The sequence below is a fragment of the Macrosteles quadrilineatus genome, unplaced genomic scaffold (assembly GCF_028750875.1).
Source record: "Macrosteles quadrilineatus isolate MER2022 unplaced genomic scaffold, UCM_ALF_1.0 Scaffold_9__3_contigs__length_116548681, whole genome shotgun sequence".
Classification (NCBI taxonomy): Eukaryota; Metazoa; Arthropoda; class Insecta; order Hemiptera; family Cicadellidae; genus Macrosteles; species Macrosteles quadrilineatus.
The window spans coordinates 53,844,477-53,864,086 of record NW_026542602.1 but is presented as its reverse complement, the minus strand read 5'-3'; the positions used below and the strand labels follow the sequence as shown (position 1 = coordinate 53,864,086).

Below are 19,610 nucleotides of genomic sequence, written 5' to 3'. Positions count from 1 at the left end.
AGGCTAAATCTAACAATTAAAAATATAACACAATAATTCTTTAATCTCTATGTATTAAATTCATCCTTTGAAAAAAAGTAGCAACACACTTTCCACTAATATTAATTTTATTTGATTATAACAATTTGAGTGATATATTACTAAAATTATTTTTACCATTAATCATGTTTTCTAAAATACATGTGTGGTGATAACATTGGTAAGCAAATTTCCAAATTCAAAATATTGAATATTTTAAATGATTTTATTAAATATTAATACATTATATCGGAGAAGCTAGTCCAGCTATTAGTTCATCAGGTGTTAGATAATCGATGCTGAAGGCCTGTCCATTGTTTAGATGTTAATGATAGCCTGTTTGGCTGAACGCTGGGTTTGGGCAAGTCCAAGGTCCAGGTCAATGACCCCTGGCTCACCTTGCATACTTTACCTTATACCTCATCTGTGGCTCTGGCTCTCTCGCTTCCTTGTTTATTAATTATTGCGCTTATCTCACACGGCTGTGTTTTGAACAACACTGTTTATAATTTACCTGTCATACAAAATTAGTTGCAAATTTAAATTGGTTATTTAAATGGTAGAGTTTATCTTTTGGAGTAACAATTTTTTAGTTGAAGTTTTAGCTTGGAATGAGATATTTGAAATTTTACCTGCTTTTTTTATATTAAAAATCCTCATGAAAAAATATTAGTTGAGATAGAATACGCAAAATTTAGATTTTTCCGTCGGAGTAAACATACAAAGTTTAAACAAAATATTGTAACTAAAAACTAAACGCTCGACAGAGCATCATTGTGTAGGTATCTAATAGTTTTTACTATATAGATAAGAAATATCGATTTTCACAAATAAATTAATGTTTTATTGGATTTTAATATACACTTAATACAGTATGAAAGCACATTGTGAAAATTCTATGTTTAATGCCATTGATGAATTAATTAGTTGCATTCAAGATTGTTGACGTGTTTCTGTGCTAAACTGAAGGTTGATGGGGTACAAAACTACATTTAATTGAGGCATTGAAAAAGAATACTGTAAATGTCATACAATAAAACTTCATTTAGATGTCTAAGATGAAGTTTTATTGTACGACATTTACAGTATTCTTATTCACTGCCTCAATTAAATGTAGTTTTGTACCCCATCAACCTTCTGTTTAGCATAGATAACCAAAACTAATTTATTATTTATCAATAATCCATACGATTTTCGAAAAAAAAAGCTGTACAATGTAGATTTTGTTAAACTTATTATTGTTATAACTTTTTTATTAGTTAAGATACAACTTTTTACCCAAAGACCTTTTCTATTGGTAATATTTTTTGGATTAAAACTACGTTTTAACCGATGTCCTATCTCGTACCGTTCTCGAGCTACAGTCGTTTCGATGCATAGCGCGTTCCGCCATCTTTGCCCCCCTTCCCCCAAGTTCTCGACCACCTGAAAAGTAGGCGAAATGCGTATTTTTTATCACCACAGTCCATATTACAACTATCAGCAAAGATATTTGATATTACTTCTTTGCGACACTCACAAATTAATTTTACTTTCGGTAAAAAAAACTACACGAAAAGTCCATTTTTACATATTTTATACAATAACTTGTTTATTTATAGAGATACGACCTCGGACCCAATAACCATTATTGTTGTCCACATTTTTAGAATTCCAACGACGTTTTAACCGATGTTCTATCTTTTACCGTTTTCGAACTATCAGCTTTTTAACGCATAGCGCAATCCGCCATGTTTGCCCCCTACCCCCACCTTATCGACCACTTTTGAAATAGGCGACATACGTAATTTTGATCACCACAGTCCATATTACAATAATCAGCAATAACATTGCGTACTACTTTCATGCATGCTCAAACCCCCTCAGCTCCTGGACTATTAGCTAATTCCGCAGACCCATAGTAACTAATGATAGTGGTTATTCGACCTCCTAGCAGGTTGTGGAATACAACAATCGGATTTCCAGAAAAAAGGTATTTAAACCACTAGCAATAGTTATAGTAGAAGATAGTTAGTTGTATTACATAGAATATATGCTTAGATATTCCAAGTTTAAATTTAAAATAAGAAAAACTGAATACTATATTACAATATATTAACCCTACCTTTATTTTCCCCAACAATCTTACCAAGGGAAATGAATCAAACACGTATCCATCATGAAAAATAAGTTTAATACAATACTACAAAGCCTGTCTTTTTGCATACCAGGTGTGGTTTATAAGCATTTCTTTTGCCATCCTTTAAACGGGTTGACAACGAATTTGTGAAATCTGTTTGAGGAAATAATATTCCGCACTGTTAATTTCAATAAAGGCCAATCGGCCTCTAATTCTGGTGTCTTCTTATCGTCAATCAACCCGTAATCTGTGGCCTCCCAACTCAATTCGCAATGGACAGTTCCCTCCAAGGAACGAGATCTTTGCACGTTAAATTTTAGTTCAGTCTTGACGTCAAATGGTTCATATCTGTACAAGGTCTTAAGGTTGCAGCAGCCTACAACGAGTTTCTTCAATCCATTTGTCATTTCTGACTTGTGAGATTCGTGTATGTGGATTGTAACCTTCAATATGAACGCAGGATCATTCCTATTCCAAAAATGATACGTATCTTTTTCAAGTGTGGTAGCGTCTGTTATTGTCACATCCCAACATCCAACGCACCCGCACTCTACAATTCCATCGGCGCTGTGACGACTTGATTCGTAGGCGGTGGACAGTGGATTGCTAAACCAACATTTATTACCAACATTAAGCGGCAATTTGGGCAAAAGGCCAAAAATGGATTGCACGATGTCGCCATAACTTGGATCACCACTTACCACTTGAATTGAAACACAGAACGTGATCACTTGCACAAAACACCTCATCGTCAAGAAAGACATCAGGATAACGCGGTACCGGTACACAAGACGACAGTATCGCTGATGTTCACTAGATGTGTTACAACTACACCATATGAGTACGTAATTACACAGGTGTTTAGTGATTGGAAGTGTTTTATCTATGTTGAAACTGTCAGGAAAATTTCACTCTGCATGATATCAATACCTTTATTTTATAAAAAAATACAGTATGGATGCATAATAATTTATAAACAAATGTTTTAAGACCTGCAATAAGCCTAGTCATGTACTATAATAAAAACCCCTTAGTAAATGAATACAAATATTGCAAATAAATGATTTTCTAAGTATTATTTGAAAACATACTCGTTTAATGTCCAAATTTTAGGAGTTAAGTTTGTGGTTAAATTAAATTTAATGTTTATTTTTTTTAACATAAAGTATTTTGCAACCGAATGTGCTGTAAAAAAATTATAGTTCCAGATAAATCTGGAGATAATATAACTTTTACACCTAATCAAATAAAACTGAAAACTGAAACTACATAACGGAATTTTACAAATAGTGCATCAAACTATAAAATAAACGGTATCAGCATTCTGACACATACTTTCTCCCATAAGTTTGTCAACAACCTTCATCATATGTAAGCGGTGAGAGTAAATATACGGAAATGGGATTTGTACAATTTTCCTCAGAATTTAAAGGACTATAACATACTAAATTTTTATCAAAATCGTTCGAGCCAATTAATTTTGGGAAAATCTGATTTTCCGTTATTTTATGGGGTTTTTATGGGAAAATAACATAATTTACAATAACTTTTGAACCGAAATATAGTAACTAAAAATAATAGTTGTTACTATATAGATAAGAAATATTGATTTTCACAAATTTTTCACAAATAAATGTTTTATTTTTTATTGGATTTTAATATACACTTAATACACAGTATGAAAGTACATTTGTGCCCAACCGCATAAAATTCTATGTTTAATGCCATTGATAAATTAATAAGTTGCATTTAAGATTGTTGACGTGTTTCTGTGGTAAACTGAAGGTTGATGGGGTACAAAACTACATTTAATTGAGGCATTGAAAAAGAATACTGTAAATATCATTCAATAAAACTTCATCTTAGACATCTAAATGAAGTTTTATTGTATGACATTTACAGTATTCTTTTTCAATGCCTCAATTAAATGTAGTTTTGTACCCCATCAACCTTCTGTTTAGCATAGATAACCAAAATTAAGGGGTAAAGCGGTTTTGGATAACCTATTTTTAAAGTTATTTAATGGTTGGAATATTATAAAGGGTATTTCGGTACATCAGTGGTTTTTATGTTATTTCCGTTCCTGTCATCTTAAGATCTTCAACTGTACACAAAATATATTTCCTTAAATAATCAACAGATAAAATCATTAATAGATAACGGATGTAAATATTAAATTGGGTCGGTAAATATTTACAGTGGTTTCAAACGTTAGCATGACAATTTACTTATAGTGAAAGTTCTTGATACTTTGCTCTTAACACAAAAGTCCAAAAGTTCATCAGTCTTAGGTTGTGAACTTCTCATGTAGGCTTACACATACAGTTTTCATTAAAATTAACCTCTGGTGTTTCAGCTGTACAAACACCTCACCGAGTGTTGTGAGAATGCCTACATGACGGACAGTCAGCGGATATACAAGGACGCTCTCGACTCACTGCCCAATCCCGAACCTCATCCGCAATATCTGGGTAAATAATTACTAGAGTTTATAAGTCTATTTTGACCCGCTACGGCTACACAGTAAGGACCTGGTTACTGGTCTCTTTATACAGGGTGGCTGAAAAGTAACTTGCACCCCCCCCCCCCTTAACTTTTCAAACATTTGAGATATTTGAAATCGTGTTACGACAACCTTCTTAGATATGAGGGGATACAATAGTTATGGTAAATTTAGAAAATTTTTCCCTTAGGGGTAGCGGGGGTAGGGGGTAGCTCAAAACTTTCAAATGGCAAGTATAGTCGAGTTTGGTATCATTTTACAGGTCTTGACGAAACAAAACAATTTACATAAAGAAAACGAAGATCGGCCCACTAATAACAAAATGGCGCCCTAAAACGTATCAAATCCAAATAACCATGAGGGTGGCTAAAAATTAACTTGCACCCCCCTTTACCTTTTTAACTATTTGATATATTTGAAATCGGTTTGCGGCAACCTGGTTCGATATGAAGGGCTACAATAATTATGGTAAATTTTAAAAATTTTGCCCTTAGGGTTAGTGGGGGTTGGGGGTGGCTCAAAATTTTCAAACAGGAATTATGGTCGAGTTTGGTATCATTTTACAGGTCTTGACATAACTAAACAATTAACATAAAGAAAATTGAAATCGGACTACTAAAAACAAAATGGCAGTTAAAATTAGTTTTAATAACCATTGTTTTAATCATTTTTAACTGCCATTTTGTTATTAATGGTTCGATTTCTATTTTCTGTATGTTCATTGTTTAGTTATATCAAGACCTGTAAAATGATACCAAACTCAACCATACTTCCTGTTTGAAAATTTTAAGCTACCCCCAACCCCCACTACCCCTAAGGGCAAAATTTTTAAAATTGACCATCATTATTCATATCCCTTCATATCTAAGAAGGTTGCCGCAAACCGATTTCAAATATGTCAAATGGTTGAAAAGTTAAGGGGGGGTGCAAGTTACTTTTCAGCCACCCGGTATACTAGAAAGCCGTTGTTTACAGAAAGCGATCTGAAAAATCAGTGGGAGACCAGTAAATTTTCTGAGCACTTTCACTAACTGCACATAGTTGAGTCTCAGTAGTAACTCATCGAAGCTACACATTAAATATTCTATATAAATAAATAAAAAAATATGAAGTTTATGGATAGGCCTTCACGTTGATCAAATTTTGCAAATTCATTTATTTCGTCCTACTAAAATGTATTTATCTATTGACATTTGGTAAAAAAAAAACTTTTTACTTTGCCAGTAGCAACTTTACTGTATATACAGTAGACCCCCTCTTAACCGACCTCGTATTAACCGATAATCGGATTATCCGCCATCGATCGTAAAATAATACAGTTTGTTTTAACCGACCTTGCTTTGAGAGCAGCTCGGTTTAACCGCCGCTTTCTAGGAATCTCTGCATTTCCGCTCCCACGCTGGGCGATGAGAACCGAACCATGCGCTTATCTCCACAGGATATGAGTAAGAATCAGTTATTTTGTGTTGATCAAAAAAAATATAGCACAGCCTATTGTCAGTTTGTCATCATCGTTCGTAGCTCGAGCGCATCTGATCTGTTTGTTATCTGTGCGGCAAATTTATAACATCATAAAGTGCGTTACGATTTTGAGAACTGATTATCTTATTGCTGGAGTAAACAAACAACGCAACTTGTAGGGAGGGCAGGGAAGGGGGGTTAACAACTCCAAGGTCAAGATAGTTTTTGTGCCTCGAGCCTCCAGGCTATAAATAAACGTCCTGCCTTGTAACAAAATGGTTGCTTGTATCTTTAATTTTGACAAAAGGTTCTGTACCGTATTACGATGGATTTGTAAAGCATCAATAAATTACAGTACCAAAGTTATTAAAATAGGAATTTTATTGACTCTTGCCTAGTATTATAATATATTCCACTGAAAGTAGGCCTATTTGACTTAACCGTGTTTTGTATTTATTTGGGACTTTTTTATCAATAGCAAAAAGGAGATAAGAGTAGTTTATTTGATAAATAATGCAATTATGATTTCAAAATAATGATTATATAATTCCAAATGAATAGCACTTCATTATGTTATGATTTTAGGGATTCTCCGTTTTATCCGACCTTTTGAGTTATCCGACCTAGGTCCGGTCCCATTAGGGTCGGTTAAGTGGGGGTCTACTGTATCTAGTGTTATTTAAATGGAGAGCGAGCTGGTCTAGTGGTAGGGCTTTGGTGACCGAGGGCCCAGGTTAAAAATCAGCCAATCACGAATGAATTTTATGTTATAATGCTGCAACCTAGCTGTTGTCTAGCCTGAAGTAATCTGTAAGACATTTCCAGACTAGAACTAGCATCCTAGAGTGTGAAGGGGGGGGGGGGGGGGTTGGACAAAAATGTTATTTAAATGGAGAATAATTGTGACTTTTTGTTAAGGAGATATTTTATTAAAAATCTAATCATTCAAATTGAAATCTGCTTAGTTAGCTGTTTGCAGTTGCAGAGATGTTAACAACTATCGTTAATTAGCTTTTGTTAATTTAGCCTATAACTTGAAAATCCTCAATTTTAAATCAGTGCACACTTTCATCCTTTAGTTTTGATTATACTCTTATTAATTTGACTTGGTAATCTAGGTAATAAACGAGTTAGAAATTTGACAATTTCTTGTTTATGTTTCAGATTGTCCTGCATTGTCCCAAACCTTGGTACATAAAACGTTTCTGGAGGAACTTGTGTTCTGGACTGTCAAGTTTGAGTTTCCTCAGAAAGTTGTGTGTCTTCTACTCAACATGTTGCCTGACCCTGACTACAAGGTGAGTTGATTCACACTGTCAAAAAATGAAAATATCCAATGGGAGTATTTCTGACGAGATTGGCTTGTATTTTTAAATCGCTGTCTGAAAAACATAATAAAAAATTCAATCAGTTTGGTAGGCTACTAAAATCAATTTTTACACAATCGAGTGATTCCAAGTTCCATTGAGTATGAAAACGAGTTTTATTGGCTATCAAAACAATTTCAATAAAAAAGTTATTTAAAAAAAGATGTTTTGTTTAAAGTTATAATTAGAGAAGCCGTAAATTTTCATGTTTTGGTTCTTCTGGATAACACTTATGATGCAAAACATGTCCGGGTTGGTGTGAATGACGAGGTTAACTGCCCAAAACTATGCTCTATAAATTTTCAAAATACACTACCTAAAAGTGAAATCACTGATAATTTACTTACATAATCCCTGTAGACAGATAACACTCATAACTACAAAGGATTCTTTATGATTAAGCTTTAAAAAAACATGAAGAAATAATATTTTGAAATGGAAGAAGTTTCAAATACTGTTTGTACTGTAGTTTTCTTTAGGGGATTCTGGGCCAGTCCCCAGTATTTTTTTTATTTTGAAACTAGTCAGGTAAAAGGTTTTTGCCGTCGGTCAAAATCATGTTGCTTTGGAAAGTATAGTAAAAAAAATATTTATTGTTAGTAGGGATGGTCAAGTCTCAAAATTTCGGGAAATTTTAAATCTCGTTACACAAGACGAGATTTCATTTTGGCCGAGATTTTTATCGAGACGAGAATAAAAAAAAAATAATAAAAAATAAATAAAAACGCCTGCAGAAAGTCAATGCAATACCCGCAATACAGGAGCGTGTTGTAGTTGCGTTTCCTTTGCGAAGGCGTTCTTATTTAATTAATTCTTTAAATGTAAATATTACTTTAATAACATTTGAGAAGTTTTGTTAAGTGTAAGCAGTGTGAGGAATGTTTTATTACTATAAAAAGTCAAAACAAGTAACTATTTTATAAAAATTAATATTGCTTTTATGTTATGATTTATTTTATTTTAGGATAAGTTGAACTCTATCCTAACTGATATCACTATGTTTCCTAATTGTAGGCATTTTTAATAAGTTAGGCGTGATTAATAAAAAAATGTTATGCTGATGTTTTTTAATAAAAGATTGTAAATATTCTTGCCTATTATCATTATTTTTGTATTTAAACAGTCATCTAACAATGTTACAAAATCAGGTAAAAATTTTGAACGTGCATTTCCCGTTGTGTATGAGAAGGGAAATCCCGTCTCGATCTCGTCTCGAAATTTTATGAGAAATAAAAAATCTCGTCTCGTCTCGTCTCGAACTAAAAATCCAATCTCGTCCATCCCTAATTGATAGTGTCTTCTGTGGTCCAAGCAAAATCGAGAACATCCTCTACAGTCACAACTAATTTGATCCCAAAAATAAAAGTTCGGCTAGGATCAACCGTACCCTAGCTAGGTAAAAAAATGATTTCTGGCATTCAGACTTATTAACTTGTAAAATTACCAGCTATCATAATATTTTAAGTAGGCCTTACTATCAGTAACAGGTGAACAGTGTTAGCATGTGCTTTTTCACAATTCCCTTGTGTCATGTCAACAGGAAGCGCTGACACAAGCGTTTGTGCTGCACTACAGTCGGATCTCGATGATGCTCGAGTGCTCGAGTGACCCGGATACGCTCAGTAATCGAGTGGTGCACGTGAGTGTGCAACTGTTCAGCAACGAGGCGCTTGCTCTGCGAATGGTGGACAAACTGAACCTGCTACATGTCATGGTGACCAGCCTCAAGTACATGATGAGCAAGATCCTCATACCCAACACACTGCATTGTGAGTTATCAGAAATATTGTTTTTGTTTTGTTTTGTCCTAGGACGCTAGGCACAAGCCCGGGATTGTTTTCACATTACTTCAGGCTAGACTTAGGGGTTGCGGCATTATCCCTTGGATGAAATACATTGGTGATTTGGCGGGATTTGAACCCGGGACCGAAGTCCTGCTCCCCATATTGCAGTAGTGATGAAAGTGATATGTACCTCTCAACCTTGGTCTGCGTGTTTTAATTTCATTAGAATTGTTCAACATGATTTGTAAAAACCAGCAAATTTCAGATTTGAAGGCAACCTGAGAATGTTGAGGTTGAAAACTTAGTAGATAAACAAAAAGAAGAAATAATTTCAGAACATTTACGCTTTAAAATACTATAGAATCCAAAGGCCAATAGATACACGATGAAATGTCAAATAACATAACACTGTTTCTGCGTCCCAATATTGGACACCTAAATCAACAACTCTTGGTTTTCCTTTGAAATAGACTTATAAAAAGGTCACACAACATATAGATATTACATCTTAGCATAGGTTTTCTTTAAAGAGTACATTGATTAGAAAAGTCGGTAAAAATTTAAATATTTGTTAATTGTCATTGTGGCCAACTTTATTTACAATCGTAATAGAAATAATGTCTTTACACTAATCCTATTGAATCATGATTTTTTTAAATTACTGTATTTTCTCATCTAGGCCAAAAATCTAGCCAAGTGGGAAGGTTTAGTTTTTACTTATAATTATTGTTAGACAGATTTCTGGAGTCATTTATGTCTTGGTAGAATGATTCTCAAATTCTCAATAGAGAAGTCTAACATTTGGTTTTTAGAGATGGATTGGTGCCTTGGTAAAAAAAAATCAACGTCCGGTACCGTACCGACTTTTTCGGTGCACCGCAGACCCCTAGATTTTACTTAAAATTATTGTTAGACAGATTTCTGGAGTCATTTATGTCTTGGTAGAATGATTCTCAAATTCTCAATAGAGAAGTCTAACATTTGGTTTTTATAGATGGATTGGTGCCTTGGTAAAAAAAAAATCAACGTCCGAAATGTATTTTCATCATGGGTATTCTAGATTCAAATTACTTTTTCATGAAGTTTATGCTACACAAAAAATATTCAAAAGGCATCAAGATAGTTAAGAGAAAATAAAATTCAAATTTGACTGACCTGTTTTAACTTGTGTTTGAACAGGTCCAGAAAAGAACTTTCACCTGGTGGTAGACTGTGGCCTGCAGGTGATGAAGGAACATTGCTATTGGCCTCTGGTGTCAGATCTAAACAACGTACTGTCACACCGTCCGGTTGCCGTCAGGTTCATGAGTGACAACTCGCTGCTGGAGATGTGGTTTGACTTCCTCTCCATGTTTCAAGGTAAATAAATAAATTTGGATTGAAATAAATGGTAAATCCTTAGTCATTACTTATGTTTGCTGCTAGGCCTACAGTTTTGCATTAACCCTTCAAGACGGTTTGACTAGCTTTCCTCGTTACGTGTTAAAAACGTTGCTCCTCATCAGGCAACCCAATAGGTGGTGGCATTTGTCAACAAGTCCGTGAACGGTTTCAAATTAGGACTATACACAGCACATTGTTCATTAGCAGTTCAATCCTTTAGACCTATTCCCGATCGTAAGTGAGTGATGTGTTATTTTCAATCAGGTAAAGTATGATAGGTTGATTCTGCAATAGATGGTTATGGACCCTTTAGAGATCTATTTAGTTGTGAAAGTGTTTCTAAAATTCCAGTTGATACCCCCTAGGTATTTCTAAATATTAAATTTTGATGATTTAATGCAAGGGATGGTTTGGAACGATTTGGAAAAAACCTATTGCAGCAGGGTCCGCCCGTCATTAAAAAATCCTGTCTTGATGAAGGAAAAGAACCGATAATCAAGGTTTTAGTTAAGTAAGTAATCTTTAGGTAGTAAGTAGTTTAGTAGTTATTTTAAAACTGAAGTTCCCCTAAATGTCCACTGACCCTACTCAATAATTTTTGGCTAAGTCAATAATAACTCTTCAGTGACACAAGTGAACAAGTGTCAATCTCAAGTTTATCCAAACATATTTTACACCGGTTTGACTGATATATTCTGGGTTTTTTCAGGTATGAACGTCAACCAGCGAGAGCTAGTGCAGCACGTAGAGTTTGAGCCCAACACGTACTATGCTGCGTTTTCCGCTGAGCTGGAGGCTAGCGCGTACCCCATGTGGGCGTTGTTGAGTCATCTGCGCGACACGTCCACACTTGAACTCACCAAGAGGGTGCTGGCTAGTTGTCTGTCCGCTCTGCGCGACTGGCTCGAGGCAATCAACATGACACAGCCCGATATTGTAAGTATAATTGATGGTTTGTAAGACAACTATAGGTAGTAATACAGGGTGTTTGTGAACTCTCTCGAAAAAATTCACAGGATTATTCCTTGGGTTAAAACATGAATATTTTACATTATAAACATGGGTCGCCGGAGCCTCGTTTTCTGTCTGTCTGTCTGTATGTGTTTTTTATAAATAACTTTATAACTCGAGTTTGAATCGAGGTACAAACTTTAAATTTGACACACTTGTGTATTTTAACGTGTTACACAAACATGCAAAATTTCATTTCGTTGACTATAGCCGTTTCAAAATGGCGGCCATCTAAAATCTTTGACCTCAAATAACATGAAAACCACTAGAGTTACAAAAAAAAAAAAACACAAGAATAACAAAATGTGGGAAATTTTATGCCAAATCAAATGACACCTAGATCTTAAAGATCGGACAACAAACAGCTGAGTTATAAACTTTTTAAATAATTAATAATTTCTTTACTGGCTTTTAATTGTTATTGTTTATTCTTTAAAATCATCTGATACAGATTACATTACGTAACCTTAAACAGATCTCAATAGTTAAGGTAAAAATAGGACACTTAATACATTTACCATCTAGTAAAAAAACTAAATGTTGTTGTTAGGGCAAACCAGCTGTCTTACATTGTTGTAACAATTTAGAAAGGATCAGATGATTTCAAATAATAAACAATAACAATTAAAATCCAGTAAAGAAATTATTAATTATTAAAAAAAATTAATAACTCAAAATAATCATGTGATCATCATCTCAAAATCGTATGTCCAACCAGCTGTCTTACATTGTTGTGACAATTTAGAAAGGATCAGATAATTTGATTCAGATGAAGAAATTATTAATTATTTAAAAAGTTTATAACTCAGCTGTTTGTTGTCCGATCTTTAAGATCTAGGTGTCATAAGGGTTTGGCATAAAATTTCCCACATTTTGTTATTCTTGTGTTTTTTTTGTAACTCTAGTGGTTTTCATGTTATTTGAGGTCAAAGATTTTAGATGGCTGCCATTTTGAAACGGCTATAGTCAACGAAATGAAATTTTGCATGTTTGTGTAACACGTTAAAATACACAAGTGTGTCAAATTTAAAGTTTGTACCTCGATTCAAACTCGAGTTATAAAGTTATTTATAAAAAACACGTACAGACAGACAGACAGAAAACGAGGCTCCGGCGACCCACGTTTATAATGTAAAATATTCATGTATTAACCCAAGGAATAATCCTGTGAATTTTTTCGAGAGAGTTCACAAACACCCTGTATATTTTTCTAGGGATGGACGAGATTGGATTTTTAATTAGAGGCAAGAAGGATTTTTTATTTCTCACAACATTTTGAGACGGGATTTCCCTTCTCATACATAACAGAAAATGCACGTTTGACATTTTTACCTGATTTTGTAACATTGTTAGAGGACTGTTTAAATACAAAAATAATAATAATAGGCAAGAATATTTAAAATATTTAATTAAAAAATATCAGTACCAGTACCTATGAAAAAAAGTATATTAATTACGCCTAACTTATTCAAAAATAACGCTTACGCTTACGGAAACATGGTGATATCAGTTAGGATAGTGTTAAACTTATCCTAAAATAAAATAAATCGTAAAATAAAAACAATATCAATTTGTATAAAATACTTCCTTGTTTTGGCTAGTTTTACGGTAGTAAACCTCTCAAATGATAAAACAATTAAAGTAGGTAATAATAAATTAATTAAATAAGAACGCCTTCGCAAAGGAAACGCAACTATAACACGCTCCTGTATTACGGGTATTGCCTTGACTTTCTGCAGGCGTTTTTAGTTTTTTTAATCTCGTCTTGGAAAAATCTTGATACAACAATATTTTTCTGTCTCGTAGAAATAGATTTAAAACTTTCTGAAAATGTCCAAAAATTTCGAGACTTGTCTCTTCCTTGATTTTTCTACTTTTTAAAACATTATTAGACACAGTTTCTTCTACTGTTATTAGTATTAAACATTAAACACACCCAGAACTTTTAGACCCAGCTATAAAAAGCAAATAAATGTGAAAAACTTAACAGAATTTTGTATTAGTCAGAGGTTAAAAACAAATAGTTATACTACTATTTATTTAGGATTTTTTTGTGGTGATAGCAGACTTGCCTAGATGCAAAATATTCCAAACTGGTACAAGAAACACAAAACTTTTCACTTTACACAAAATATTAGAATATTTCACTGTAATTGACTGCATTTTAAACCAAAGAAGGGAGAGGTGTTTTAAGGCCTTAGAGAAAAAGACAGTAAACAGACTAAAACAGTTGCTCTAAGACCATCAGTCAATAGCCTTAAGAGTCCTTGGAACCTAGACGTTTTAACTCATAAAATAGTTTTAAAAACTACAAAGAAAATTTCTAATCCCACTCTAGATAATTAAATTACAATCACTCTTGGTGTTTGAAAAATATTTTAATATGGTAAATAACTCTTCAGCGGCTGTTTGAAATTAACGAAATTAACATTGCTCTTATGCCAAGCAAACACGAGATGGTCATAAGCTTCCATGGACTAACCTTAGACTCCCTTGGAAAACAATTCAAAACTACAAAGACAATTTATATTCTCACAGTGTCCTAGATATTTAAATAATAATCACTTTGTTAGAAAAAACATTGTTGGATGATAAATTAATAACTCTTAGCAGCTGTTTGAAACGATCCAAGATGGCTGCTAGCCTCCAAGGACTCTTAATCCCAAATCCTCTGTCGCCCTTTATAGTTTGGTCACTTTACTCTCTCTTGCTTTGTCTAATGCACATTTTGGTGATTTTATTTTCTTAGGCCATTTCGGTTTTCAGTATTTTGGTTATTAGTGGTTTGGTTGATGGAGTTTTTACCTTTGATTATGGATAGAACTAGACATTCCAACCCCATGTTAAAGTTGTTGCCAGTTTTAAAGTCAAAATGGACGTAGTGAACCACTGACAGATTGTGCCGATGTAAATTACTATATATTCTAACTTTTTTACCAGGTTAAATTGACAGGACATTTTTTTTGGAAGTTATAGTATCGTTTTATGCCAACTATATCACTAACATAAATAAGGTAGACCTACTTTAAAATTGTAACTTTAAAAGCTGGCAAAATCTGTGATTGTTTCAAACAATTATGTTATTGTTGACTCATTAAATAATAAATTGGCAACAGCTGGTCCTTTTATAAGGGATGTATACTTCAGTATCTTAAGGTTAATGGTTCTACTGTACACCACAACATGACTGGGACGGGTGGCGTCGTCCTGTAATCCAGCTACTAGGAGGTCACGAATTGTGGATATTTATAGGCATGCACTGTGGATGTGATACTCCCTGGTGTGGATTCACATCCGCACAAGTGAGTTCTACGTCCATCCGCAGGACTATCCTGATAATTAGACCAATTAGTATATACCAAGGCAAAAATGTAGTTCGGATTCCACTATAAACTGTAGGTCCCTTAGTTGCCATTAGCTGTATGGGCTATTAATTAGCTGTGTCTAAGGAATGTCTGCCTTAGTCAATAACAAGACTACAAGATCGTGCCACTCTTCCTACACTCATCTCCATTCATACTTGACTTAAAATACCTACTTTGTATGGTCGCCATTTAATAAGAAAGTATAAAAGGCATGCCCAGTATACTGATTTACTGTTTGTGTTTCAGCCGGACAGCAACCAGGTGTCGTTCCACCTACCTCTACACAGGTACCTGTCGGTGTTCATGTGTCAGGCCATCAATGTGCAAGGGGTGAGTCTGCAGGAGGTGCTGCCTCCCCAGGACATGCTGCAGCTGATCATGATGCATCCGCTGAGAGTACAGGTAGGCACTCGTCTATTTACTCATGTCTGGATACGACTCGTCCCGCAAATAACCCACTGGTAACTTATTCAAAGCCCACTGTCGTTTTTGACCCACCGGTTAGCCATTTTGCTTCTGGTAACTTATTCAAAGCCCACTGAGGTTTTTGACCCACCGGTTTGCCATTTTGCCTCTGGTTACTTATTCAAAGCCCACTGACGTTTTTGACCCACCGGTATGCAATTATGCCACTGATTACCCTTTCAAAGGCCACTGACGTTTTCAACCCACCAGTTTGCCATTCTGCCAATGGTAACTTATTCAGTCACTAAGCTCACTGACATTTGTAGCAAGTGGTTGTGACGAGGGTGGCTTGTCTAACCGCTATACAACTTATGTTCCTCTAAATCAGAATGGAGGAACTGTCAAGACCAAACCCTCAGTTATTGAATACCACTCATTTTTATGACCCACTGCAATAACAGGATTTCAAATTGTAGAATAAAGGAGGATATAGCAGCTAGATTACTTTAGAAGTACAGGTAGGCCATAGAACATACAGAAAACTACTGTTTGTTTGATGTATCTTATGGCCTACCCTACCTGTACTTCTTCCAAGTTAAGCTACAATATACTATCCCCCTTTATTCTACAATTCAAAATCTGGCCTAGAGCCTTACCATAAACAAACCACTGCAATAACAGTTTCTTGCTTACAACAAGGTTGAAATTAAGAACGTCAACTCAACTGTGATTCCGGAGAGATATCCTACACCTCCTGTGTTCATGGAAGTTTATTGCAGATGTAGTGTAATTGTGAATATCCTTTACCATCTCCCAAGTTCGAATCGAAATTGTGAATGTCAATTCAACAATGTGCGTTAATTTACACTGCAATTCATTTCAGAACTTTCCTAACTTTGATCAATAAAAAAAATCAAACAATAAGATATTGCTGTCAGTCTAACCGATGCAAACATAAAAACCCTGTACAAATGATTATGGCCTCCTCCGAACGTCTTTCATTCCTTACACACATATTCTACGCCTTTTTCTCTGTTCATGTTTTTCAACTGGCAATGGAATTCAATTAGTTTTTTGCTTCCATCAGTTTTTAGGAGGGTCTCTGGCCTGAGACCAAAGAAATCTAATCAAAGAACACGATTGATGCCAGGGGAGTGTCGATTATCCCTCAAATGGTTGTCGTCTACTATGACAGGGCTTATCGTCTCGTAAGAGAGCCACTCGACTATAATAGTAGTGGATGAAGTAAAGGTGCTGGTTACGAACATGAATTAGCCGTTTGGCCAGAGTGATCATGTCCGAGACTTTTACTATTACGAAAAACCTGAACTTACGGACAACCCTCATACTAACAGGGCTGCTACAGTTATGATTTTTGCTGAGTCGTATCTGGCATGTGACCTATCAACTTATGCATGGCATGAATGTGTAAGATGTACTATAAGCATGTATGGTGGTGTGGAAAACAAAACATTCAATAAATAATGAAAGTAACAACCGGCGCTTCTGCAATTCGTCTCTTACCGCAGTGTGTATGTGATGGCTCGTTGCTAACTATTAACTTATATCTACAATTAAATACTCAATGTCTGCAATATTCACCTTCAACCAATATTAAAAACTAGTTGTTCTACCCGCTTGCTTTGCTATGGGGTGAAAAATGCAGAAAAGAATAATTCACTTTTTTAAATCTACTATAAGAAACAGTTACAACACACTCACCAGGAAACATATGGGCAAAGCTCAATCATACTTGTTGATTATTTAAATAAAGATCTCTTTATCTATCACCGGCATTTTATTCAACCACAGAAAATATTATTGAATTCTGACATATCAGATTAACAACTCAACCAGATGATGGTGATTGCGTGGTCTAGGGCCGTAAGCAATAGGGGGGCCGCTTCGGTGTTGTACAAAAACGCTGTGATCACTGGTGACTATGATGATGTACCCTTGATAGTGGAGATGTTCACGGTTTTTCCAATCTCTGGTTAATTTCGCCTAGGCCCACAAGTACACTAAATCCATCGAGAGTAATTAGCCTAAAGCCCAAAATCCCAGGCAATGGACCCTCCGAGAATCCGTTCTGGAGCTGCCCCTATGTAGAAGAGTATGAATAAACATAATTATTTATTAGTATTGATCCAAAGATAATTAAAATCTGTGAAAATTGACGGTTAAGTAGATTGAAGTTATTAATACCCACTTCTTAAGCTTTGGGGTATTTTTTGTGAGCTTTTAGTTCACTATATATCACAAATTATATACCCTGTAATCAACAAATGACTACAATTTTTACTCATTTTGACATGAAATATCCAGTGAAATATGCAAAACATTGCTAGTGTTTATACTTCTTATAAATACCAACACTTAGTACTAGGGTATTTATCCAGGCCTGGTATAAGTACCCGGCCTACATTACTACTCGACCTATAGTCAGTGCTCGGTTTGGGGGGGGGGGGGGGGGGGTTCTGGTAACTCTTTCTGAAAGATAAAAATATTGGCATAAATAGATACAAATCACAATAAATAGTTTACTGTTAGGAGCCTTCAATCCAATCTCGGGATTCGTTTCAGCCTATTACGGGATTATATTATTTTATGGTTTTAACTAGGGATGGACGAGATTTAATTTTTAGTTCGAGACGAGACGAGACGAGATTTTTTATTTCTCATAAAATTTCGAGACGAGATTTCTCTTCTCATACACAACGGGAAATGCACGTTCAAAATTTTTACCTGATTTTGTAACATTGTTAGATGACTGTTTAAATACTAAAATAATGATAATAGGCAAGAATATTTACAATCTTTCATTAAATAACATCAGCATAACATTTTTTTATTAATCACGCCTAACTTATTAAAAATGCCTACGATTAGGAAACATGGTGATATCAGTTAGGGTAGAGTTCAACTTATCCTAAAATAAAATAAATCATAAAATAAAAGCAATATTAATTTTTATAAAATAGTTACTTGTTTTGACTTTTTTTATAGTAATAAAACATTCCTCACACTGCTTACACTTAACAAAACTTCTCAAATGTTATTAAAGTAATATTATTAAAATAATGAAAGTAATATTTACATTAAAAGAATTAATTAAATAAGAACGCCTTCGAAAAGGAAAGGCAACTACAACACGCTCCTGTATTGCGGGTATTGCATTGACTTTTTGCAGGCGTTTTTAATTTTTTTTTTTTTTTTTTTTTTTTATTCTCGTCTCGATAAAAATCTCGGCCAAAAAGTAATCTCGTCTCGTGTAACGAGATTGAAAATTTCCCGAAAATTTCCCAAAATTTCGAGACTTGACCATCCCTAGTTTTAACTTTGAAGCCATTTTAAATGAGCGTGAAGTCCCCTTGTTGAGTCCTCTAATGCTTTAAACTGGCCTTATTGTTAGACAGTGCAATTTTGTCGTTTTCTAACTTAAAAAAATATTACTACACGGAACTTTTATCACCCATCCTTCTTATTTACAGTGTATAAATGTTGATTTATCACTCTAGAATTTAATATACAAAAACAAGAACCACACTTGCATGTAACCTACACGTCACGCTTCACTAAACTTGCCAAGATGCACAGCTGGAAATTTGACTACTAAGAATAATGCCTATGCTAATATAGAAACTAAATAACTCAATATATAAAGTTAAAATATGATAATTTGGGAAGAATCCCCAGCTTCAGCGTAAAGATTTCATGTTGATAGCAAGAAAACAATTATTTTGAAAATAACCTGTTTTCGAAAAACTTAATTTTGGATTATACAAAATTTAATCACCACACTAAAAATCAAATACAGTATGAAGATAAAGATGCTAAATATAAGCAATCTTAATAAAAATAATAGTGTGTTTTAGACCTTCAATGTTGTTAAGGAAATAATACTTCAACTACAGATTGCCATGTTATGTTTGCCATATCAATTGCTTTGTTTGCGTTTAATGTCAAAAGTAAAACTCAAAATAACTTTAATTAACTTCTAACTAATGTAGGCCTAATAACATTTACAGAACATAAATCAAAATAAGTCTAATAAACTAGAAACAAATACACTAAGTTCGCCTATTGAGTTTAATGATAATTAATTGTCCAATCCAAATAGATATCACGACTTATACCATATTTCATTTATAAATTTATCATCCTAAAAGTAAACAGTATATGTGTTTCAAGTAT

At 34.3% G+C, this 19,610-nt stretch overlaps 1 protein-coding gene across 2 annotated transcripts in view; it reads left to right on the top strand.

The window, feature by feature from the left end:
* LOC129004332 (E3 ubiquitin-protein ligase Ubr3-like) overlaps positions 1 to 19,610 on the top strand; it is a 77,118-nt gene that overhangs the window by 11,149 nt on the left and 46,359 nt on the right. For both annotated transcript variants that reach the window (XM_054432886.1, XM_054432885.1), the window contains exons 5-10: positions 4,494 to 4,608; positions 7,266 to 7,399; positions 9,009 to 9,237; positions 10,432 to 10,611; positions 11,345 to 11,571; positions 15,258 to 15,413. In XM_054432886.1, the coding sequence (XP_054288861.1) occupies positions 4,494 to 4,608; positions 7,266 to 7,399; positions 9,009 to 9,237; positions 10,432 to 10,611; positions 11,345 to 11,571; positions 15,258 to 15,413 (1,041 nt within the window). The remainder of the gene's footprint in view (positions 1 to 4,493; positions 4,609 to 7,265; positions 7,400 to 9,008; positions 9,238 to 10,431; positions 10,612 to 11,344; positions 11,572 to 15,257; positions 15,414 to 19,610) is intronic.